A 26,192-nucleotide genomic window follows, 5' to 3' on the forward strand; every position below is an offset into this window, starting at 1 on the left:
ACTTAGCACTTCCAATGCACTTACATATTATTGTAATTATAATTGTGTATATGTTTCCCTCCTAATAAACTGTAAGTTCCATGAGGGCAGAGACCTTGTATTATTTAAATATCCTTCTAAGTGTCAAACACAGTTCTCTGCAAAACAATTACTTAATAAATGCTTGCAGAATTTAATTGAATCTCATTAATCTTCAGTGGTCACCAATGTGCACAGACTCAAGCCCTAAATGTTTAGTTCTCTCCTGAAAGCCCTTAGCTCTCTTCTCAGGATCCAGCAATCAGTCTGCCCCACCAGACAATGCCACCTCCTTCACCCCTCCCCCCCGATGCAGTCTCTATTTCCCTCTTGTGACTTAGACTCTAGGGCCTGCTCTGGAAATTCATTGACTCTCCTGTCTCTAGCCTGCTTTGTTTAGTTCTGGCCACCCACAGGTTTGGGTTCCAGCCTGGTTGACAGAACATTGGAAACAGTGCCTCTCTGCTTTTCTTTACATCCCATCTCAACCACGTTATTAACCACGATGCTTAGAAGAACCCTTGAGCTCTAATACCAATCACCCTTCCCTCACTGTACCTCCCCTCTCCCCACCTTCACCCCCAAGAGAGACAAGGGTTGGAAGGGTGGGGAAGGAATTCACCCTAAGGATGGGAGCCTATGACATTTGAGCATTCAAAGATAATTAATGACTGATCATAAGGAAGCACAGATCTGTGGAGGAACTCCTATCCCCCTTCCACTATAAGAGCTATGGAAATAATTCCACCCTTATGATGGGGGGTGGGGGATGAAAAGAGACTTTTCCAGCAAATCAGTATATTCCCTGATCACCACTGCTACGTTTATAATAGTAAAAACAAAAACAAAAAATGACTTTGAATGGCAGCATCCTGTAGCCCTAGCCCACAGCTTTCTAGGAACAAGGATCCACAGGCTTTCAAACCCAAAACCCTTCTTTCTTTCCCTGTTATCTACCCTGCCCCCCACACAAGGACCTCACTAAAGAACTCCCCAGATAAAACTGGTTTCTGACCCAGTGTCTGGCTCAGAGGGTGGGTCCCTCAGCCCTGTCAACTTTGATGCCCTTGTTCTCTTCCCTTTCCTGATCCTCCTCAGAGCTAGCACCCTATGATTGTGCCATTTCTCCTCCTCCTCCCCTTGACCCTTTTCATATTTTGTCCCCAAACAGAAGTTTACATCTCAACCTCTCTCTGTTCTGAAGTGACAAAGAAAAGACCCAGAGCTGCCCCTCCCTAGAGGGAGGGAGGACCCAGAAATCCAGGCCTCCCCTCCCCAAAACTGACTATAAATGACACAGACAATTAGGTGAAAAAAAGAAGAAAAACTGTAGTGAGATCTTATGGTACTCAGGTGTCAAGCTGACAGCCTCTGGTTTTGTTTCCCCCTTTCCACCAGGCATTGTTCTCCAGCCCTCAGCTCGGTGCTGGCAAACTGGCATCTCCACCAAGAACCCACACATTTGAATCCTGGCCTTCCTCCTCCTTGGCCATTGTCAATTCTGTGGGCCCCAGACACCTATTATCTTGAGATGAAGAAAGGAAACCTCTCTCCTACCTCCTGGACTCTGCTATTGATTCTTCTTGGGCTCTTAGGACTTGGTGAGTTAATCAATCTTAAGGAAAGGGGCTTGGAGGAAAGAACTCCTAAGGACCTATGAGGGAAGATGAGGATCAGCTGAGGTAGGGAGCAAACTAACTTGCTTCCTAGCACTTTGATCTTATCCCTGGTAACAAGAGACTCTTCTGTCTACTTTGGTAATCCTGTTGTCCAAACATTTAACCCATCTCCAACTCTCTGAAGGGGCTCCTCCACAATAATAACTCCCTATGGGCTCACTCCCCCGGTGCCAATCACACTGGCATTGGAAGATTGGTTCCCCAAAGGGGTGCCTCCTCCCTCAGGTTCTAGGGTAACTTTATGGGTGACTGTCCTCCTGTACTGTAGCTCATGAGCCCCAACTAATTTGCTTCCCTTTAACAATCAATGAGTGGACTCTATTAAGCTTTTTAGCAAAAGCATTTACTCCACAGCAAGAGCAATAGTTAGATAGCATTTAAGGGAGGAAAAACCAGCACTTGGGGAATACTCTGCCCCAAATACACACAGAGTCTGTTGGAGTAAGAGTAGACATAAAATTAAGTACAATGGAAGTGAGACAGGGAACACTCATGGCCAAGGCAACTCACAAATTTAGAACATTGAAGTCTCACTATCTTTTTATTCCCTGGAAAGTGCTACTGAGGTTCACTTCAGGGTCAGTATCAGAGACAGCTTCTTCCCTCTACTTCTAGACTATATTGGCTCCTTACAGGGAGGCTGGTACTGCTATTGATAACTCACCTTTATGCAATACTTGAAAGTTTCTAAAGTGCTTTTTTAAAACAACCTTGTGATGTAGGTACTTCATGAATGTTATCCCAAATGAGGAAAATGAAGCTTGGCCAGTAAGTAAGTTATTTAAGGTCATATAGCTTGTAAGTGGAGGCAGCTAGGTGGTGAAGTGCATAGAGTGCTAGGATTGGAGTCAGGGAGACTCATCTTCCTGAGTTCAAATCTGACCTCAGACATTTAGTAGCTGTGTGACCCTGGGCAAGTCACTTAAACCTATTTGCCTCAGTTTCCTCATCTTAAAATGAGCTAGAGAAGGAAATGGCAAACCAATACAACATCTTTGCTAACAAAATCCTGAATGGGGTCACAAAAAGTCAGACATGACTGACTAAACAACAACTTGTAAGTGTCAGAGCCAGGATTTAAACCAACATCTCTTTAGTCTAAACCTAGTGCTCTTCTTACCATGCCCTAGCTGTTGACTTGAACTAAGTAGGATTTATTTTAATACTCTGATTAACTGCTTAGTTGGGTTTTCATGGTCAAGAGTCCAGTCAGTGAATCAGTTTGGTATTTTCCCTTGGCCCAGAAGAAAGGATCTCAGATGGAAAGAAGGCAGGTCTAGATTCTATTCTAACACTTCAGAACCTTAAACCTATCTCCCTCATTAAGCTAGAGTTTCTTCATCTAAAACATGAATTGGGAGGAGATGAATCTTCCATATTGCTCTCCCTGACATCCCGGGACCTGACACAAGGAGATCATGATACCTAACCAGTGACCTACCCTTTTACAGGTAAAGGGAGACAGGTCTTTTGATAGTCCAACAAGAGGGTCTGGGACTGGTTAGCTTGTTGTCATGGCTACACTCCTCATCCTTAAACAAAATTATGGCTCTGCCTAAACTCTGCCTAAACCTAATTCAATATATGCAAAAATTCCAAAGTCAACTTATTCCTTAAAATGGACAAAAGATTTAACCTGTATGGTAATCCCAATAAAAAATCAGTTCCTAGAGCATATCCAGGAAGTGGTCTGAGACAAGGGGAAGATCAATATGGATGGGTGCAGAGATACTGGCATATTGAAAGCAATGTGTATAGGATGTGCAATTATGACAGGGATTGGCAGGAAAGGTCAGGATTAGACAAGACGGGAGTTTAGACTAGAATAAAACCAAGTACCTGAATCCTGAGAAAGGAATGAGAACAGAAGCAGCAGAGTCAAGCAATGGGAAAATGGGGGTACCAAAGGTGTCATCAAATGTTTATTGCAAACTTTCCTTTTGGAATTTCTGTATCTCTGGAGAAAGGAAGGAAGGAGTCAAGTAATTATTAAACATCTACTGTGTGCCAGGCAGTTGTGCTAAGAGCTTTAACAATATTACCTAGTTTGATCCTCACAACAACCCTGGGAAATAGGTGTTATTATTGTCCCCATTTAATAGATGAGGAAACTGAGGCTAACAGAAGTTATTTGGTTTGCCCACTCAGCTAGTTAATGTCTGAAGCCTTCCCTGAACTCCAGTCTCCCTGACCCAAGCCCAGTGCTCTATCCATTGCTCTACCTAGCCACCAATGATAGTGGTTCTCACTGATTGGCCAATAATGGGTCCCAATCCAAGCCTCACTTGGTCATTGTTTGAGTTTTGTTGGCTCAGAGGGTAAATAGCAATTGTTTCTGTTCTGGCCAGAAACCCTGAGGATATTCCCCTCCCAGATTGATTTTTTTTTTTTGGAGTAGGTAAAAGAGGCCATCTTTTGCCCATTACTACAGAAGATATCAACAAAAGCACTGATATTAAAAGTTATGCAACACAAGACCTAATAGTGAGATGATGACAGCAATCACTAGGATGGATTCATTTGCCAAAATAGCACATCACAGAAGAATCTACAGGGCCTCATTATCATGCCCACTAGGGACACAAAAGTATTTTATTCCAGGCTTTTAAAGTTTTATTGTTATTCTTTTCTCAATATTTTCCTTCCACTATCCCTAAAGAGATGAGTCTCATATAAAAAAGAAAAGAAGAACAAAAGCATATTAGCAAAATTAGCAATCAGTCATGTTGGATGGTGCTCTGCACCAATAGTTGCCACCTCAGAAAAAAAAAAAAAAGAGGAAAGGGAATTCCCATCTCTTTTCTTTGGGGCCAAGCTTACATACTATAATTTCATTTCATTCAGTTATAAAATTTTATTATACTTTATAACTACATTGTTGAAAAAGAATGTGTATGTTCTGAAAAAAATCAAATCTTGATTTAGTATTTTGTATCTAATTCTATTCTATAGTTGATTCTATTCTGTAATGGTCTGAGCTATGTTTATTTGTCTCTAAAATGAATGTGAAAGTTCATGGGTCCAGAAGTTCAATTTTGCCCTCTGAGTTAAGTTTAATATTCAGTTTTTCCAATAAATCACCTTAACACAAAGAAACATTTTATTTCCATACAGCATTGAATACCCATGTACAACTAAGGGAGCTCTGATATTTTACTAACAAGCCTTACAGAATGCAGGTGGGTGCCAAGAAATCTGTCATTTCTGTTCAACTAAGGAGCAGATGCACTCTGTCAATCAAACTTTATTGACAGTAGGATGGAAGGAAGGGCTGTTGCTGGCCCCAAATATCCAGCCAATCATATTGTTTTTGTAACCTGTGATAATTCAAACTGATTATATTGTTTTCCATCTGTGATACTCCTGGTTTTATGTTCCCAAAACTTCTACTTCCCAAAACGTTCTGAAGGCTAGTAAACTCCACCTTGTGGTTTTTTAGCTGACTGAGGAGTTGAAAGACCTTTTTTTTATTAATAATTGCTAGACTTCCCAATAAATTGAATGTGCTCAGAACTTTGTGCCTCAGTTTACCTTAATTTTGAAACACAATAATCCATATAGATTTTAGTGGTTCAAATGAAAGGAAAAAAATCAGCCTTAAAGTCCAATACAATAACAGGGACAAATACAGTTTAAAAATGTTTCTCCATAGAAAAAGAATAGTCTATTATATTACATAACCAGATACAAAATAAATTCTAATAGTCTACAAAAGATAGCAACGAAGATATTTTGTTCCAAAAAATCACAGCAGAAAACCACACAAGTAAAAACACGTTCCTCTTCAGGAACGAGAAGAGCCACTTTAGTGATTACCTCTTCAACATCAGGTAGAAGATATTTATTAACTAGGCCTATGGGTGGATCTACCACTCTCCTTAGCTCTACTGGTGCTACAACGGCACATCTCTTTGAGAACAACAACAAATTCATCGTCCACCACTTCAACAACAAGTACAGCATATTCAACAACTGTCCCCACACAAGGATCTATAGATACCCCGTCTCAGCCAGTACTAAAATGAAAACATCAGAGGTAACTCAATTTCTAATCACTTTCCCTTTAGGAACAACAGGAGCCAGCTCAATGCCGACCACTTCAACAGAAAGCACAACACACTCAGCCGGCATAGTAGAATCTACAGTTACTCCAGCCTCAGCCATTGCTACAACAGCAGTTGTGTCTGATGCACCTAACATCTTCTCTTTAGGAACAATGACAACCGCTTTAGTGCCTACCTCATCAATATTAGTCACAACACATTTATCGACCAGCCCCACTGAGAAATCTACCACTCTCTCATCCTCGGCCAGTACTATAATTATAACATCAGAGAGAATCTTAGTTCCATCAACCATCTCTTCAGGAACCACAAAAGCCATGACAATGCCCAAGTCTTCAACAGCAAGAAAATTGTCTTCAACTACAAGTCCCCCACAGAGATTTACCACTCCCCCAATCTCAGCCCCTGCTACAACATTGGCATCTGATGTCCCAACAACATTCTCTTCAGGAACAACAATAGCCGCCTCCATGTCTACCCGTCCAACATCAGGCATAACACACTTATCAACAAGCCCCAAAGAGGGACCCACCACTTCCTTAACCTCAGCCAGTGCCATGACAACAAAGTTATCTGAAGTCCCAATCACTTTCTCTTCAGGAACAACAGAAACAGCAACTACTTCATTGCCCACCTCTTCAACATCAATTATGATATATTCAGCAAGCACACCCACACAAGGATCTACAGTTCCCCCAATCTCAGCTAGTGCCACAACAACAAAGATAACTGAAGTCCCAACCAATTTCTCTTCAGGAACCACAACAACCACTTCAGTACCCAACTCTTCACCATCAGGCACAAGGCATTTACCAACAACTTCCACAGATGGATTTACCATTCTCTCAGCCAGCACTCTAACACCAAAGATGTCTGAAGTCCCACCTACTTTCTCCTCAGGAAAAACAACAGACACTTCAGTTCTCACCTCTTCAACCTCAGGCATAACTCATTCAACCTCGATCCTCACACAAGGATCTACCACACTCTCAACCTCAGCCAGTGCTACGATTTCACAGGTGTCTGGAGTGCCAAGCACCTTGTCTTCAGGAACAACAACAGCCCCTTCCATGTCCACCTCTTTAACATCAGGAACAACACATTTATCCACAAGCCCCACAAAGAGATCTACCCCTTTTCCATCCTTGTCCAATACTATAACATCAGAGAGAATTGTAATCTCATCAACCTTCTCTTCAAAAACAAAAGCCACTTCATTGCCCATGGTTTCAGCATCAGGAAAACCATCTTCAACTATAAACTCCATACAGGGATTTACCACTCCACCACCCTCAGCCAGTGCTGCAACATCACTGGCATCTGCTGTCCCAACAACCTTCTCTTCGGAAGCAAGAAAAACTTCCATGCCCACTAGTTCAAAGTCAGGCATAATACATTTATCAACAAACCCCAAAGAGGCTTTCCTAACTTTCCTAACTTCAGTCAGTGGCACGACAACAGAGATATCTGAAGTGCCAACCACTTTCTCTTTAGGAACAACACCTTCTTCATTGTCCACCTCTTCAACCTCAAGTACCACATATTCAGTAATAACCCCCACAGAAAGATTCCCAGTTACCCCAGTTTCAGCAATTGGCACAATGTCAGTTATGTCTGAAGCCCCAGGCAAGTTGTTCTCAGGAACAACAACCACATCATTGACCACTTCTTCAACTTCAAATACAATTCTTTCAGGAACCATACACACAGAAGTATCTACAGTTACCCAGACTTCAGACGGTGTCACAACATCAGAGATGTCTAAAATCCCAACCATTTTCTCCTCAGAAACAAAAACAGCCACCTCTTTGACTACTTCTTCAGCATCAAGTACTTCACTTTCAGCAACAACACCTACACAAGGATCTACAGACACCCCAGTCTCAGCCATTGCAACAACAACAGCTATGTCTGAAGCTTCAAGGATCTTTTCTTTGGGAATGCTGACAAAAACTTCTGTGCCCATCTCTTCAAAATCAGGCATAACACGTTTATCAACAAGCCCTGTCAGTGGACCTGCCATTTTACCAGCTTCAATCAGTACTACAATGACCAGATCTGAAAAAATTGATTTCTCAACAGCCCTCTCTTCAGGAATAACAACCACTTCACTGCTCAACTCTTCAACATCAAGCACAATACATTCAGCAACATCTCCCACACAAGGATCTATAGTTACCCCAGCCTCAGACATTACCACAACACCCAAGGTATCTAAAGTCCCAACAAATTTCTCTTTAGGAACAACAACCACATCATTGACCACCTCTTCACCAGCAAGTCCTTCTCATTCAGCAATACCCCACACACAACAATTTACGGCTACTACACTCTCAGCCATTGATACATCAATTATGTCTGAAGCCCCCAGCACTTTCTCTTCAGGAATAACAACCACTTCAGTGCCCACCTCTTCAACAGCAGGCACAATCCATTTATCCACAAGCCCTGTGAATGGATCTACAACTTTACCAGCTTCAGTCAAAGCTACCATGACAAGATCAGAGAAAACTGAATTCCTAACAACTTTGTCTGTAGGAACAACCACTTCAGTACCTGACTCTTCACCATCAGGCACAACAAATTTATCAACAATTGCCCAAGTTGGATCTACCACTCTCTCAGCCATAGCCAGTAAAACAACAGCACAGGTGTCTGAACTCCCAACCATTCTCTCCTCAGGAAAAACAACAGACACTTCAGTTCTCACAACTTCAAATTCAGGCACAACCCATTCAACATCAATCCCCACACAAGGATCTACCACTCTCTCAACCTCAGTCAGTGCTAAAACTTCACAATTGTCTGAAGCTCCAAGCACCTTCCCCTCTGAAACAACAACAGCCCGTTCCTTGTTCACTTCTTCAAAATCAGGAACAACACATTTATCAACAAGTCCCACCGAGGGATCTACCACTCCTCCATCCTCAGCCAATGCTTTAAGTATAACATCCAAGCTAACTCAATTACCATCAACCTTTTCTTCAACAACCACTTCATTACCCACCTCTTCAACATCAAGTATGGCATATTCAGCAACAACTCCCACACAAGGATTTACAGTTAGCCCCATCTCAGTCATTAGTAAAACATCAGTTATGTCCAAAGCCCCAAGCAGGTTCTCTTCCAAAACAGCGACAACCACTTCATTGCCCATCTCTTCAACATCAAGTACGGTGCATTCAGCAACAACCCACATACAACAGCCTGCAATTACTATAGACTCAGCCACTGGTACAACATCAATTATGTCTGAAGCCCCCAGCACTTTCCCTTCAGGAACAATAACAACCACTTCAGTGCCCACCTCTTCAACAGGAGGCACAACCCATTTATCCACAAGCCCTGTGAATGGATCTACAGCTCTACCAGCTTTAGTCAATGCTACCATGACAAGATCAGGGAAAACGGAATTCCCAACAATGTTCTCTGCAGAAACAACAACTTCATTGACTTCCTCTGCAATATCAAGTACAGCACATTCAGCAACTGCTTCCAAACAAGGATCTTTAGTTACTCTGGTCTCAGCCATTGCAACAGCAGTGGCTATGTCTGAAACCCCAAGCACCTTCCCTTTGAGAATAACAACAAATACTTCTGTTACCTGTTCTTTAACATCAGGCACAACACATTCATCAACAAGCCCCATGAATGGGTCTGCCATTCTACCAGCTTCAGTCAGTACTACAATGACCAGATCAGAGATAAGTGAATTCCCATCAACCTTCTCTTCAAAAACAACAACAACCACTTTACTGCCTACCTCTTCCACATCAAGTACAACACATTCAGCAACAACCCCAACACAAGAATTTACAGTTGCCCCAGTGTCATCCATTGGTACATCGTCAATTATATCTGAAGCCCCAAGCATTTTATCTTCAGGAACAACAGCCACTTCCATATCCCCCTCATTAACAACAGGAACAACACATTTGTCAACAAGTCCCAGAGAGGGATCTATCACTCTTCCATCCTCACCCAGTGCTATAATGAGAACTAAAATTCCATCAACCTTTTTTTCAAGAATAACAAAATCCACTCCAGTGTCCTCATCTTTAACATCAGGAGAAACATATTCAACTCCAAGTTCCACACAGGGATTCACCACTCCACTATCCTTAGCTACAACCTTGATGACATCTGATATCCCCACCACTTTCTCTTCAGAAACCACAAAAGCCACCCCTATGCCCACCAGTTCAAAATCAGCCTTTATATATTTATCAACACACACCAAAGAGGGATTTATCACTTTGGCACCCTCAGCCAATGCCACAATAACAAAGATATCTGAAGTCCCACCCATTTTTTCTTTCAGACCAACAACAACCCATTCATTGCCCACCCCTTCACCATCAAGAACAATGTATTTATCAACAATTTCTACAGACAGATCTACCACTTTCTCATCTAGTACTAAAATACCACAAGTGTCTCAAGGCCCAACTACTTTCTCCTCAGGAAGAACAACTAACATTTCAGTCCCTACCTCTTTAACACCACGCACACTTTCAACTTCAGTCCTCACACTAACATCTACCACTCTCCCAGTTTCAGCCAATGCTACAACTGCAACGTCAGAAGTAACTGAAGTCCCAGTAACCTCTTCAGGAATAACAAGAGCCATTTCAATACATTCTTCTTCAATATTGGCCACAACACATTTATCAACCAGCCCCACATATACATCTACCACTCTCTCAGCCTCTGCCAGCGCTACAACATTGGAGATGTCTGAAATCCCTGTATCCTCCTCTTCAGGAGCAACAACAGCTACTTCGGTGCCTACCTCTTCAGTATCAGGTCCAACGTTTTCAAAAACAAGTCTCACAGAGCAACCCGCAATTTCTTCTACACCCACCAGTAATCAGCATGTAACATCAGAGGTCATGAAACTCACAACAGATTCGTCTTCTGAAATATCATCTCTTAGTTCTTCTATGTCTTCTACTGGAGCAACATCTCCTACAGGATTTTCCATGGAAATGGAAACAACAGGCTTCACTTCTGTTTCCCTGACGAAGCCCTCTAGCCTCTTGAAACCCTGGAGCATCATCGTCATCTCTCTTGCTGTAACTGCAATGGCTTTGGGGCTCTGTGTGGGACTCAGTTTCTGTCTGGTGAGTGGTCAATTATCATCAAGAGATAGCATATATTATGTATGGATATTGATGGAGAGGAGAGTAAATGGGTGTGTCAGGAGGAAAGAAGACTATTTTCTGAAGTGCAACCTGTAAAAAGTCTGTTGGGTCATAAAGTTCAAAGAAACCTTAATCCAACCCTCATATTTTACAGGTTAGAGAAATGAAACCTCAAGAGAGCAAGTGCCTTCCCAAAGTTGCACAGGCCATAAATTCAAGCCACAACATTTGAACCTTCTTATTTCAAGTCTTTTGTGATTTCCATTTCATTACACTGCATCTCTTAGATAGAACTACAATTAAGAGGAAAAGGGAGAATCAGGTTGATACAGATAGGAAAGAAAGATGGAGAGGAGAAAGTAGGCACAGGACCAGAAAGAAAGAGAGAATGGGAATGTCAGTGAAAACAAAAGAAAACCATTGTGGAGAGATTCTTATTTTAAGCCACTTACTAATTGGTGAGAATATGTTCCTCATTAGTTCAGAGTTACACACTCAGTGATTTGCTGGAGCCATTTGTGAGAGCCATTTGTTAAAATTTCAGTGTGAGCATTGATACTAAATGCTTGTTACCAATCATTGACAATCAGGGCTTGATTTATTCCTTTAATTGTCCAGACTTAAGAAAGAATTAATTATGTAGATTAAACTGATAAGTGTGTGTGCATACATTTTTCCCACCCCCATCTCAGAGCTCAGTTGTTAAAGCACACCACTGTATTGCTCTATAAAAATTGCTTGAGCCTAGCACAAGTGCCATAGAAGGCTCAGAGAATGAACTCATTTCCAGGCTGGAGACTAATAATAATAATTATTATTATTATTATTATAATAACAAGAACAATAATATCTGGCATTGATATAGTGCTTCAAGATTGGAAAGTGCTTTATATCCATTATCTCATTTAAGTGTCAAATACTCCATTACTCAGAGCATGTTTTGCTCCACTATTTAACTTGCAAATGTGTTCCAGTGGTCATAGACAGCAAGACTGTGGATGGATTACCTCATTTCATTCTTCTATTGAGAACACAAATGAGAATAAATGTCTTATTGATAGTCAGTCAGAATCTCCCTTTAAGAAGAATAAAAAATATTAAGGGAGGAAAATGCACAAGAATAGAGAGCTATCTGGAGACAAAAAAAAAGATAGATACAAAGTCAAATGCAAAAATTTAAAAGGATAGGGAAAGAAAGATTTAGAAAGAGAAATAAAAGACTATGATAGTCATGGAGTATTATTATAATCAGAAAGAGAAATGATAGTTGTCAACAGAATTTTGAATGCAGTCCAGACTGGACCAGTCTCTAAACTGGGAATGAATGGAGCCAAAACAGCGCAGGCCAGAGGCAGGTGTGTCAGGAATCATTATTTTCAGAGTGAGGAAAACACTTGTAAGTGGAAGTCCTCTTGAGTAGGATGGTTTAACACGTTGGCAGTACTTATATACTGGGCTGGATTATGACATAATCATTTAGAGGTCTTGAATTAACTGTTCCCACAGGTGCTATGGGAATAGTATTGTTCCAAGTCTTGGGGGGTCACAATTACTCCATGGGGTACAGAACCAGAGTTCTGTGATGGGAACAGGAGTATGGTACAAGGAACAGGGATTGTGAACATGTCAGAAATGTGGTGGATGTTGGCTCCCAGGTCTGGGAAATGGGGGGAGTGGGGGAGGGAGCAGAGTGAACACCTGGTGCAATACACTTTGCCAGAGGGTAAGATCATCCAAAGTTCAAAGGACTATTGTTATGCTAAGTTAAGGGCACAGCCTACTTTCTGGGCCTTAGCTCTGGGAAACAGGGTATCTCCAAAATATTTTGACAAAGTAATCATACAGATATAGAGGTGAAAGAAACTTCAGATATCATTTAGTCTAATCATCTCCTTTTACAAGTAAAGAAACATCTTAGAGAAAAACCAATTTCCCATTATGAGTCTGTTACATGGTAATGCTGAGACTCAAATCTGAGTTGGATATTCATGGAAAGAATTGGGGACAAGAAGAAAGGATAGTACTGAGAGGAAGAAATCCATGGTGTGGGTCAATGTGTAAGTTTTGGAATCCAAAGAAGAGTTTAAGATCAGTGCCTGGGAAAGTATTCATTTCTTTAAAAACCTTACTTTTTTTTCTCTTCTAGAGGGATTGTACTCTGCCTCTGGGAAATCCTTTCAACAGAAGCACTTATTACTTCCACAGCCATGACCTTGATCTGGAATCTAGGGTTGTCCATAGCCTAGATCACAGATTGAGACATGGAATGGATCTTGGAGGGAAACATGGGATGAACATTAGAGAGAAGCACTGGATGAGCCTTGGAAGTAGTCATGGGCTTGGACATTGTGAATATCATAGTGAGGGGCAAGGACTAGTACATGAAGATCTTAAAGGTAGTCTTGGAGAGAACCATGGAAGAAATCATGAAGACGGACATAAAGGACACCATAGAAAAAGCTATGAAAATCCACCATGGAATGAATCATAGACAAGATCACAAAGGAGAAGGCCATGAGGGCCAAAATGTGGATCGTGGAATAGGTCATATAAATGGTCATGGAAAAATTCAAAGAGATAATGATTAACAGAGTGGCAGTGAGGTTAAAATTTGGTTATGGAGGAGTTCCACAACTTCAGGAGCTATGGAGATGACCTCAATGAAAAGCATCACCTGAGCTCCTCCCACCCAACCCAGAGCCAAGTCCGCATCATATAGTACATTGGTCACTGTCAGGAGAATTGTCTCTAGGCCTTGGTTTTTCCATGGGGAAGCCTCTTTTCTTTCTTCCTATGTATCCCCAGATACTGAGTAAACACGATGAAGGAGAAAGTTATCAGGTTTGATCCAAAAAATTAAAAAAGTCAAATAGAATCAAACTCCTTGTTTATGTCTCTGTCTTGGTATCCTTGCATTTCTTCTTTTTTTAAAAAAATAATATTTTATTTTTTCCAATTACATGAAAAAACAAATTTAAACATTCATGTTTAAAAAATTTTGAGTTCCAAATTCTCTTCCTTCCTCCCCCCTTCCTGAGATGGCAAGCAATTTGATATAGGTTACACATGTGCAATCTTGCAAACATATTTCCATATTAGTCATGTTGTGAAAGAAAACACAGACCAAAAAAAAAAAAACCTTGTGAAGAAAATAAAGAAAAGGAAAAATAGTATGCTTCAATCTGCATTCAGACTCCATCAGTTCTTTATCTGGAGGTAGATAGCATTTTTCATCCTAATTCTTTTGGAATTGTCTTGGATCTTTATATTGCTGAGAATAATTAAGACATTCACAGTTGATCATTGTATAATATTACTCTTCCTGTGTGGTTCTGCTCACTTCACTCCCTTGCATTTCTTCTTCTGTTTGTGTCTTTGATTGTGTGTTTGTTTGTCTTGCTGCAAATTATGATATGAAAAAGAAATGGAAATTCCCTCAGCAGGAAGGGAACAGTACTCAAGCCAAACCCTAAGTTGCTCTGCTGGAGATTCTCTTCTTTCTAAAAAATTATCTCCATTTTTGCCTCTGACATTCATGCCTAACTTCTGGACATATTAACTTTCCCCCTGACCTAGGTAGAACCCTTGTATCTGAAGCTCTTGATATGAAGTCTCCAGTATACTTTGAGGATCCCCTACTTATCTGACTCATTTCTTCAATCCAAGTGGAACATAAGAACTTCAGTAGCTGGCTTTCTTACAAGGGTAACCACCAATTTCCCTAACAAGCACTTAGGCTCATAAGGCTTTAAAACATTGAATGGTTTTATTTACGCAGTAAAAGATTCTTTTATTCTTAGTATCTCAGTAACAAGGGAGCTCTAAGACTGTTAAGAAAACCCTCCACCTCTGACCTGTACAGTTCCCTTAAATTGTAACATTACTCGTCACTCCAACATGTCACTCAAAAGCCAGTGTTTTCTGCCTCATTGTTCCTTCACCAACAACTTTCTTCCTACTGATTCCTGTCCCTTGCTCTTAGCAGGAATTGTAGGTCCTTTTTGATATTGTTGTTTATACTCCACTCCCAGAAGGTGTCATGGATCCTGGCCTTAGCCCTACTTTGTGGTTCCCCATTGTCCTGCTCTCCTATAGCAGAAAGTTCCAGCTCACAAGGATCTTAGTCATAGAGAAATTGCACTGGAGTCTCAGGTGTTGATGCTGCTTCTCTTTACATGTCCAGGGCATCAAGTACCTCCAATCATAAAGGTTCTCCTCCAGTGCATTGGTACACCTCTTACTTGGTTACCTAAATCATATCCGTCTTCCATTCTAGGTGGGCTCACGAGTGGCCCTTTACCTTCTTCCTTTCTCAATACCTGGATGGGGTTTCTTCTCATCAGATTGATTCTTCCCTCTAAGTCTTTTGGACTTTGGGAAGAGACCCTTTTTATTTCTATTCTTTCCATATCTGGCAATCCTCTAGGAAACCTGGGCAAATTACCTCAGACTACGGACTCCTTCTTCAAAGATCTCCCAAAGAGAAAAGGGGAGGAGTGGAGATGTGAGCTCCTTATACTTGTTCCTGGTATAAGCACCTAAAAGACTCAAAGGGAGAGAAGCAACCACATAATGTTAAGAATACATCTTTTCTTGATTCAATACAACTAATTTTTTAAAAAGAGGATCATTATAAGATTAATAAGGGGAAAGGGAAATAAGGCAAAATACAAAAGAATTGTCCATTAAAATGTTCTCTGATGCCTCCTTGTGGTATAGAGGTGGCCCTGGGTTTTTGAAAATTATACCTGCAGAATTCAAGATCTAATAGGCATCACTAACATGGAAAGCAGTTTGTGGACCTGAGGAGTGACAGATTAGCTCAGCATGTAGAAGTTCCTCACTGAGAGGTCAGCCACTGGATAATGGTCTTTTTTGGCTACAAAAACTCTTGAGAGGGGCAGCTAGGTGGTGTGATAGAGCACCAGCCTTGGAGTCAGAAGGACCTGAGTTAAAATCTGACCTCAGATACTTGACATTTGCTAGCTGTGTGACCCTGGGCAAGTCACTTAACCCCATTGCCTAACTAAAAAACAAAACAAAAAACTCATGAGGAATATAAATCATGAAAGTATAAAAGGATTGTGATCTATACTGGTGAGGGAAGGACCCATACTAATGAAATCACAAATCTTTTAAAGTGTTGAAGTATATGCAGGAAAGACACTTTGAGGACCTCTAAACTTTTCTGGTTCATTCATCCCCACCCAGTATGGATCCTAATAATGTCAATATGTGATGTTCTCAGCCCCAAGGGTGACTGTCAGCTTCCCTAACAAACATCAAGGTTCACAAGGCATCACATGTAGTACAGGTTTTAGTTTCCTAGTAGAAGACACAGAAAGAATTCAATTCCAAGTCCATAGAGAGTTGGTTATCCTGTTTCCCCAACCACAGAGATCTTTGTGACCCAGGACCGCCCTGGGTAGGGGCTCCAGAAAGGGAGGAGGTCCTAGAACCCTGGTTTCTCCTATCACTCACTGAGGTAGCTCCACTTTCAGAAAACATTTACAATTTGGCTCTTAGCCAGTATTGTGTAGTCAGTCATCTTCATTGTTGTCCCTGTCACTGTCCTTAGTCCTGCTTTGCTGCTTCTTCTATTCACCTCTATACCCAGACATTCTATCATTCTATCATTTCACCTGATGCACCCTTCCCTTCTGGCAGACATTGTAGGTTTTTCACCCTGCTATTTGACTCTCCTTCCAAAAATGGTGTCTGACAGTCTCTCCTACTTAGCAGAAAATGGTGTCAGTTCTCTCGTCACAAACATTAATTAAGGACTTATTACGTGCCAAGACACTGTGCGAAATGCTGGGGATACAAAGAAAGGCAAAAATTCAGTCCCTGACCTTAAGGAGTTCACATATAAATATACATATAATCTACAAATGTACGTATTTACAGTGTAAATGAAAGTTAATCTCAGAGGAAAGGCACTAGGCAGCGAATAGAGCTGGGAAAGGCGGTCAGCAGATAGTGGGATTTGAGCAGAATCTTGAAGGAGATCACAGAAGCTGGGAGGCAGAGGTGAAGAGGGAGAAGACCATTCTAGGGATGGGGGACAGACAGTCTGTGCAAAGGCTCAGATTCAATGTCACAGCTAGAAAGTCAACTCTTTCTGCCCAGGGCCAGAATGTTCCTGCCCTGCTTTTCACGGAGGCCCACAAGTCCCACCCTATAAATAAAAAGGTCCCTTCAGGTGTTATGGAAACCACCTTTTTGCCTTGTTCTAGTGAGTCCTCCTTTTCCCATCTTTCCTGGTCAAGTGGTAGTAAATCTATCCCATTTATCTCTTCTCATCCGCAGGGTAGGGGCTCCTATTCCATATCAGTATCTCCCACTGATCCTTGGTGGATTCAGAGAAATACTGCTCTTCAGGACAGCTGGACCCACTCAAAAAATTAGCTACTGACTGTTTCAAGAAAGCACTGAATCATCACCCCTTTCCTGACCTATCTTATAGGAACTCCACCCACTTTTACAGATTTTCATTCTAATGATTCATGACACAGGTGTCCTTCCCCCTACTCAGGGAGTAACTTTTTATAATCCTATCTGACAATGTGGTAATATCACAAACATTTCCAGCCATACAGTGACAAAACTAGGTGGTGATCAATGAAAAGTCATTTCTTCACAAAGCTCTCTATCCCATGGGACTTTATTTTCCCACATGTTAGATGAGGGGATTAGACCAGATGGGCTTTAAGAGTCCTTCCAGTGCTTAATCGATGAAAGATTCCATTCTCCCTCCATTCCATTCAATTCTGGTAACTCATGTTCTACTTAGTAATGTTACTGAAGTTTTTATACTTAAAGCAGGCTACTTGGTTCTCAGAGACTGGAGCTCTGACAATACTGCTGTTGTCTCCTTAATTGGGAATTTTTCATTCCTGCCATCAAACAATAAGCATCCAGGTGTTTCTTGGGCTATCTTTCCCTCATTCCAATCTGATCCAACCCTCCCTCTTGGATACTTATTCAAATCTCTTCCATCTCTCTCTGTCTGTCTGTCTGTGTCTGTCTCTGTCTCTCTCTCTCTGTGTCACACACACACACACACACACACACACACACACACACACTATAACTTGCAAGTCAAGACATCATCTTCCTGATGGTCCTGTTTGAGAATGAAGGACAAACAACAATCTGTGAGTAGTAGTAGCTACCCCCTAGGGACTCAACCAGCCAGGTCCAGTTGGGCAATGTTGCTATTTCTTATTCCTCTTCCTTCTCCTTTTTCTCCCCCTCCTACTCCCCTTCCTCCTCCACATGGGGAGTCATACCCTTACATGTGGTTACTCTGTCCAAAGGAATATAAATTTTGATCACTTATACTTTCCAAGATACCTTGGGGTTTGGTGAGTAGATATTTTTCTTCCCTATTTATTTATTCTATCATTTTTCCCAAAAAAAACCTGGGACAACTAACCTTTTTGTCTCATGAAGTTTTCATTTACGATTTCTTGAAATATAGCTCTGAAAAACCAGGCTTCGATAAAGTCCATTGGAATTCAAATGGAGCTACTTGACTATGCCTTCAAATCCAAATCACTGTGGCCTTCACTTATTGGCCAATGATAGGTCCCAGCCAAAGCCTCACTTGCTTTTTGTTTGGGTTCTGATGGATCAGGATGAATGTAAATAGCAATTGTTTCTGTTCTTGTCAGAAACTCTGAGGGTCTTTCCCCTCCTAGACTGATTCTTTTGTGAAGGCACACTAGGCCATCTTTTGCCTCAATTCTTACCTAGCCTTTAATCACTGAATGGGTGTTGCCTCAGACAAATTGAGATCTAGGAAAGACCTTAGCTTAAAAAGGCTAAGGCCTTCCACTGGGTCATCCCCAGTTGTCTTGACCTATTGTTCACTCTGGAGGAGAAAGTGAGGCTAATGACTATGCATAGCTCTGCCTTACTTCCATCCAATTCACTTGCAAGTCAAGATATCACCCTCCTGATGTCATTGGTCCTCTTCAAGAACAAAGGATAAACAACATCAACAGCACTATAATAACTGACATGTATATAGTGTTTTAAGATTTGTAAAATGCTTTTACATATATTATCAAATTTGAGCTTTGAAACAACTCTGTGAAGTGCTAACTGGCATTATCATTCTCATTTTACAGATGAAGAAAATGCGCAACCGTGGGTACTCAACTAGTAAGTCTTGGAAGTAGAATTTGAATCCAGGTCTTCCTGAGTCCAAGTCCATAACTCTAGGCTCCACAGCTTCTATCGTAGGTTTTACTACTCCTATTTTGAGATTCACAGTCTCTGTCATGGACTCTACAATCCCCATTCCAAGTTCCACAATGCCCATTTTAGGCTGCACAACATGGAGTTGGCATATGGTGTAGCATCATTTGTGCTGCCTTCTCACTCTGTGCCCGGGATACCATCTCTTCCAATCCCCTAAATCCTCCTCCAGGAGGCCTGTTTGAACTGATGGTAGAACAACATGTCTTAGCAATGCAAAATCTGGAATGAAGATTGGCTTTCCTTGCTCTTCTTGCCTCCTGCCTTAAATGTACCCTTGTGTACAACCTTTTAACTACCAAATCTTGCTATCTAATCCTGCCTCTTTTTTTTTTTCAGTAATTTTTACTCAACTCTCTGGTCCAGTTGTATACATATGCCTATAATGTGACAGTCTCCCTGTCCCTTTGACTAGATCATTAACCCATAACAGTCCAGTTTCAAAGTTACAAACCTTTAGGTCATTGAACTCAATAATCAAGTGGCTTTTTTTGCTTGCTATTTTCTTATTACACACAGATAGCCCAAGGATCTATTAGGGTCCATGAAAACAAGTTTTTTTCTTATTGATAATACATCACCAAAACACTATTCTAATGATAATCGTTCTATTTCCCCAATAACAACTTGCCTTAAAAAAAATACCACCTCTTCCTAGAGCATTTTAAGCTGGTTTTGCCTATTTATATCAATGCTCAGGGAGATTTTCATATCTCTTCCTAGATTCTTGTGCCCTTTGTCTCTATGTGTTATCTTTTGAAGGATTTTCTGAGCATTTTTGCCTGGTACCACGGTAAGGTACACACTAGGACTGGGATGTCTGGGGTCCAAGACTGACTTAGATAATAGAAATTGTAGCAATAATATTTCAAGGATCTGTGATTTTCTTAATTTTATGTATTCACATCACCAATGCACATGGCAACCCCTCATGACAGGAGACCTGGTGATGAACCTTTCTGAACTTAGCCCAATGACATTGCATCACCAAACCTGTACTCAGGGTGCAGCTTGGTAGGGAGTGCCCCATTAGCATAGCCCAGGAGAATCCCAGGTCTACTCCATGGCAACATAGGAATAGCCTTCAATGGAGGAATATCTAGAATAACCATAACTCAAATTTTCATGTCACTTTCTAGTTTTAAAAGTCCTGTCCTTCCAACAATCCTGTGAGGTTCCATTTGCAGCCCAGGAGGTATCAAACTGCAATCTTCCTCAGGGCAGTTGAATGTCTCTGTGTTATTCACTTTGTACATCACAAATAAACCCTGTTAAATTCAGCAACCATTGATTACCTAATGTATGCATAGCACTGCAATCAGCACTGGAGAATATATGATGTTTAGATAAAGTATGTCTATCCTGCCTTCAGAGAACTTACAATCCAGTAGGGGGTTGAGATAGAAACATCAATAACCTTAGTGTATAATATTACTGTTATGTAAGGTCCAAGAGAGAGGGTCAATTGGAGGGATAACAGAAGGCTTTAAGAAAGAGATGATATTAACCAATAAAATAGATAAATCAGTGGTTAATTTGATTTAAAAAAAAAAAGAAAACCAAGTTACCAGTATCAAAAATGAAAAGGGTAAATTCACCACCAAACAAGATGATGTTAAAATAATTAATAGGAGCTATTTTGCCCAGTTATATGCCAATAAACCTGACAATCTAAGTAAAATGGATGAATATTTACAAAAATATAAATTACCCAGATTAACAGAAGAGAAAATAAAATACTTAACCCTGCCTTAGAAAAAGAAATGGAACAAACCATAAATGATTTTCCTAAGAAAAAATCCTTAGGACCAAATGATTCACAAGTAGTGAACTCTACCAAATATTTAAATAACAATTCCAATACTATATAAACTATTTGGGAAAACAGGCAAAGAAAGAGTCCTACAAAGTTCCATTTGTGACATAAATATGGTGCTGATACCTAAACCAGGAAAGGCAAAAACAGAGAAAGAAAACTATAGGACCAATTTCCTTAATGAACATTGATGCAAAAATACTAGCAAGGAGATTACAACAACATATCACAAAGCTCATACTACAACCTGGTGGGATTTATACAGGGAATGCAGGGCTGGTTCAATATGAGGAAAACTATCAGCATAATTGACTATATCAATAACAAAAACAAAAATAGTCATAATTTTCTCAATGGATGCAAAAAAAGCTTTTGACAAAATACAACCTTCATTCCTATTAAAAACACTGAAAATCATAGAAGTAAATGGAGCTTTCCTTAAAATGATCAGTAGTATCTATCTAAAACCATCAGCAAACAATTTCTGTATGGGGATAAGCTAGAAACCTTCCCAATAAGATCAGGGGTGAAGCAAGGATGCCATTATCACCACTATTGTTCATATTGTTCTAAAAATGCTAGCTATAACAAAACAAGAAAAAGAAATTGAAGAAATTAGAATAGGCAATGAGGAAACAAAACTATCACTCTTTGCAGATGACATGGTGTACTTAGAGAATCCTAGAGAATCAACTAAAAAGCTAGTTGAAATGATTAATTTCAATAAAGTTGCAGGATATGAAATAGACTCACATAAATCATCAGAATTTCTATATATTACCAATAAAGTCCAGCAGGAAGAGATAGAAAGAGAAAGTCCATTTAAAATAACTGTTGACAATATAAATACTTGGGAGTCTACCTGCCAAGAGAAACCCAGAACTATATGAACACAATTACAAAAACACTTTTTACACAAATAAAGTCAGATCTAAACAACTGGAGAAATATTAATTGCTCAGGTGTAGGCTGAGCCATTACAATAAAAATGACAATTCTACCTAAATTAGTTTACTTATTCAGTGCCATACCAATCAAATCACAAAAAAAAAAAGTATTTTATAGAGCTAAAAAAAAAGTAACAGATTTCATCTGGAAGAACATCAGGTCAAGAATATCAAAGGAATTAATAAAAAAAAAAAAGTGAAAGAAGGTAGCTTAGCAGTACCAGATCTCAAACTGTGTTACAAAGTAGTAATCATCAAAAAAAAATCTGATAGTGGCTAAGAAATAGAGTGGTGGGTCAGTGGAATAAATTAGGCATACAACAAACAATGGTAAGTGATCTTAGTAATCTAGTGTTTGACAAACCTAAATATTGAAGATTTTGGGAGAAGAAATAACTATTTAACAAAAATTGCTAGAAAATGTAGAAGTCAGTTTGGCAGAAACTAGGTATGCACCAACATCCTCACACCATATATCAAGATAAGGTCAAAATGGGCACATGGTTCAGATGTAAAGGGTGATATATTATGAACAAATCAGGGGAACATGGAATATTTTACTTGTTGAACCTAAGAATAAAGAGAGAATTTATGACTAAACAAGAGATAGAGAGAATGATGGGACATAAAATGGATAATTTTGATTACATCAAATTAAAAAGATTTTGCACAAATAAAACCAATGCAGCCAAAATTAGAAGTAAAGCAGGAAACTGGGAGAATCTTTTTTTACAGCAAGTTTCTCTGACAAAGGCCCCATTTCTCAAATATATAGAGAACTGAGGCAAATTTATAAGAATATACATTATGACTCAATTGATAAAGGATATGAACAGGCAGTTTTCAGAAAAAGAAATCAAAGCTATTAAAAATAAGAACTCAAAGTTCTCTATAATCACATGAAAAAAATGTTCTAAAGCATTAATGAATTAGAGAAATGCAAATTAAAACAACTTTGAGGTACTACCTTCTACCTATCAGCTTGGTTAATATGACTGAAAAGGAAAATGACAGTGTTGGAGGGGGAGGAGAGGATGTGGAAAAATAGGGACACTTATGCTCCATTGGTAGAGCTATGAACTGATTCCACCGTTCTGGAGAACAATTTGGAACTTTGTCCAAAGAGTTATAAAACTGGTAGGGAACCTGTGGCCTTGAGGCCACATGTGGCCGTAGGTGTAGCCTTTTGACTGAGTCCAAGTTTTACAGAACAAATCCTTTTATTAAGGGGATTTGTTCTGTGAAGTTTGGATTCAGTTAAAGGGCCACACTTAGGACCTAGAGGGCCACATGTGGCCTCAAGGCTGTTGGTTCCCCACCCCTGGTGCATACCCTTTAACCCAGCAATACCATTAGTAGGTCTGTACTGAAAAAAGATCAAAGAAAAAGGAGAAGGACCTATATGTACAAAATAGTAATAGCAGCTCTTTTTAGTGGTGGCAAAGAATTAGAAATTGAGGGAATGCCCATCAATTGGAGAATGGCTGAACAAGCTGCAGTATATGATTTTGATGGAATACTATTGAGCTATAAGAAATGAGGAGCAGGATGCTTTCAGAAAAACCTTGAAAGACTTACATGAACTGATATGAAGTGAAGTAAGCAGAACCAGAACATTGTATACAGTAACAGCAATGTTGTACAATAATCAACTGTGAATGACTTAGCTGTTCTCAGCAACACAATGATCCAAAACTATTCTGAAGGATTCATAATGAAAAATGCTGTCCACCTCCAAAGAAAGAGCTGATGGAGTCTGAATAACAGTTGAATCATATTTGTTTAAACCTCCTTTCTTATCCTTGGTTTTGGTTTTGGTTTTTTGTTTTGGTCTGCGTTATCTTTTGTAACATGGCTAATATCTAGATCAAATTGCTTGCTTTCTCAAGGAGGGGGGAAGGGAGGGAGGGAGAAAATTTGGAAATCAAATTTTTGAAAAATGAATGTTAAAACTTTTTGTTTACATGTAATTGAGAAAATTAAAGTTTAAAAAGGAGATAGTATTTACACTGGGCTCTAAATGACAAGTTAGAATTCAATAGATGAAAACGGAAAGGGATCAACACAAATCACTAAGATAGGTTTCATTAGGGCTGTCTGATGATGTTATTACAGAAGAGACTAAGAATTGATTAAAGATACACAATATGGAGAGAGGTGGTTCACTCCGTTCAAGCAAAAATAGAGAGATACTCCCATGAACCCTATTATAAAGGCATATTTTCCATCCACATCAGTCATGATCCTTATGAAGACCCAAGTGCTCTCAATCATTGTCAAATATCTCCTTCAGTTATATTTCCCAAGGGCATTACCTCAGCCCTCCCTAATCAGGAATTTGAAGATCTCTATTGAGAACAGGTTTCCAGATTGTTCTGACAACTTTGATCCCTTTGTCTTGTTCTACTTCCTGCTACTCCCCAGAATCAGCACCCTGCCTATGGTTATCATGTCATTTTCCTCTCTTACCTTCCCCTAACCTCGCCATGGTTGGCAAACAGAAATAAATTAAAAGCCTGGCCCTTTCCTTATCCAGCTGAAGCTATAAATGTTTCAGGTAGCTATGAAGTGAAAGAGAAATCATAAAAGAGAAGAGCATCCGTGGAGGGAACCCAAGGAACCCAGGTATCCAGGCTCAGACACTGCCCTCCCTTCTCCTTCCCTTTCTATCCCTCTATGCTCTGGGGACCCCAGCATCCAGTTCTATAGGCTCAGCTCTCTGCCTGTGTTCTCTCTTCTCTCCAAGAATTCCCCTTGTTCTCCTTCTCCCTTCTCCAGAAGCCCCAGAGGATTATCTTGAGATGAATACTGAAAAGTTTGCCCTCATACATTGGCTGCTAATATTGCTTCTTCTTGGACTCTTGGAAGATGGTGAGTGATTTGCTTTGGGTAGAAGGTTCTGATAGATCACTGAGGTTCTCAGAGATATATATATATATGTATATGTATATGTATATGTATATGTATATGTGTATGTGTATGTGTATGTGTACATATGTATATATATGTATGTGTATGTTCTTAATTTCTTCCAGGAACACTTTAATCTAACAGCCCTTTCCAAGCCCATAGTGATCAGTATCTCTTCTATAATCCTCAAAATATCCCTATCACAACACACCACTGGCTTAGCCCCAAATCTGATCTAATTTGTCTTTTTTGTTCCAATTGGAAACAATCTGAATGTCTGAATCCTGCTCATTCACTTAATTGAGTGTCAGTACTAATTCTCATGTCAGTTCCCATCGCTCCAAGGGAAGTTTATACTCTGATGAGGCACACTGGTCCTAGACTGGAAGAGAGGTGGCAGGAAGATGCAGCTATGGGGACACAGAATATATGAGGAGAGTGGAAGGTAGGGTGAAGAAAGCAGGAACTTTGGGTGTATAAGTCCCTGAAAGGAGTGAGAAGTATAGGGGTTGAAGAGTCAGGCAAAGTGATTTCTCTGTGCCTCAGTTTCCTCATCTGTAATAATATTTATACCTTGCAGTGTTATTGTGAGGAAAGCCTTTGTGTTTTCTAAGATTAGAGTGTTTAGCATGCTTTTAAGATTCAAACTACTACTGATGATGATGACGATGATGATGATGATGATGACATTCTGATGACTCCCCCTCCCTATGACCCTATGCCTAATTGTACCAGATAAGATATAGAGATTGGACTCGACTTTGCTTTCTAGGACTCTTGCTCTTCAGAGATCATAGGTCTAAAACTAGAAGGGACCTCAGAAGCCAACTAGTCCAACACTCTCATTTTTCAGATGAGAAAACTGAGACCGAGGGAAGTTAACTGACTTACCCAAGATCATACAGGTAAAAGTTAGCATTGAGATATGAGCCCAGGTCTCCAATGCCAAGCCAGCGGTCTTTCAATAAGATTGATGCATTTGATCTGATAAGTGTTTATGAAATCAATAGGTCTAGGACCAGGGATGCCATGTGGTACAAGAAGAAACACATGTTGGAGAGCTCCAGAACCTCCTTTTTCACACTTGTCTTTCTACAGGCAACTCAACCTCTGCTCCTTTAACTATAAGTATAAGCTATAGACTTCACAATCTCTCCTATTGATACAAATGCCAAAACCTTTATCACAGGTTCTGTGGGCTCCACATCTACTCCCAGCTTCCCAGCCTCTACTATGGACTCCACAACTATTTCTGGCTCCTCAACCTCTACTATGGACTCCACAGCCTCTACTACGAGCTCTACAACTATTTCTGGCTCCCCAACTTCTACTATGAGCTCCACAACTAT

At 40.1% G+C, this 26,192-nt stretch overlaps 2 protein-coding genes across 2 annotated transcripts in view; both read left to right on the forward strand.

Moving 5' to 3' along the window:
- Nucleotides 1–1,549: 1,549 nt before the first annotated feature.
- MUC22 (mucin 22) lies at nt 1,550–24,733 on the forward strand. The gene is made up of 3 exons (XM_027876665.1): nt 1,550–1,619; nt 10,736–10,884; nt 24,680–24,733. The coding sequence occupies exons 1-3, from the start codon at nt 1,550–1,552 to the stop codon at nt 24,731–24,733; spliced, it is 273 nt and encodes a 90-aa protein (XP_027732466.1).
- A 1-nt stretch (nt 24,734) lies between these two features.
- The window catches only part of MUC21 (mucin 21, cell surface associated), a 2,872-nt gene continuing 1,414 nt past the window's right edge, over nt 24,735–26,192 (forward strand). The window contains exons 1-2 of the mRNA XM_027876666.1: nt 24,735–24,804; nt 26,033–26,192. The exon at nt 26,033–26,192 is cut by the window's right edge and continues 619 nt beyond it. Of these exons, the coding sequence (XP_027732467.1) occupies nt 24,735–24,804; nt 26,033–26,192 (230 nt within the window). The remainder of the gene's footprint in view (nt 24,805–26,032) is intronic.

This window comes from Vombatus ursinus, unplaced genomic scaffold (assembly GCF_900497805.2).
Source record: "Vombatus ursinus unplaced genomic scaffold, bare-nosed wombat genome assembly UNPS02014811.1, whole genome shotgun sequence".
Lineage (NCBI taxonomy): Eukaryota > Metazoa > Chordata > Mammalia > Diprotodontia > Vombatidae > Vombatus > Vombatus ursinus.

Coding starts and splice junctions, on each gene's coding strand:
- MUC22 (XM_027876665.1), top strand. CDS start 1,550: ATGAAGAAAGGAAACCTCTCTCCTACCTCCTGGACTCTGCTATTGATT. Junction 1,620..10,735: donor TCTTGGGCTCTTAGGACTTG/GTGAGTTAATCA, acceptor CATCTCCTACAG/GATTTTCCATGGAAATGGAA. Junction 10,885..24,679: donor TGGGACTCAGTTTCTGTCTG/GTGAGTGGTCAA, acceptor CTTCTCTCCAAG/AATTCCCCTTGTTCTCCTTC.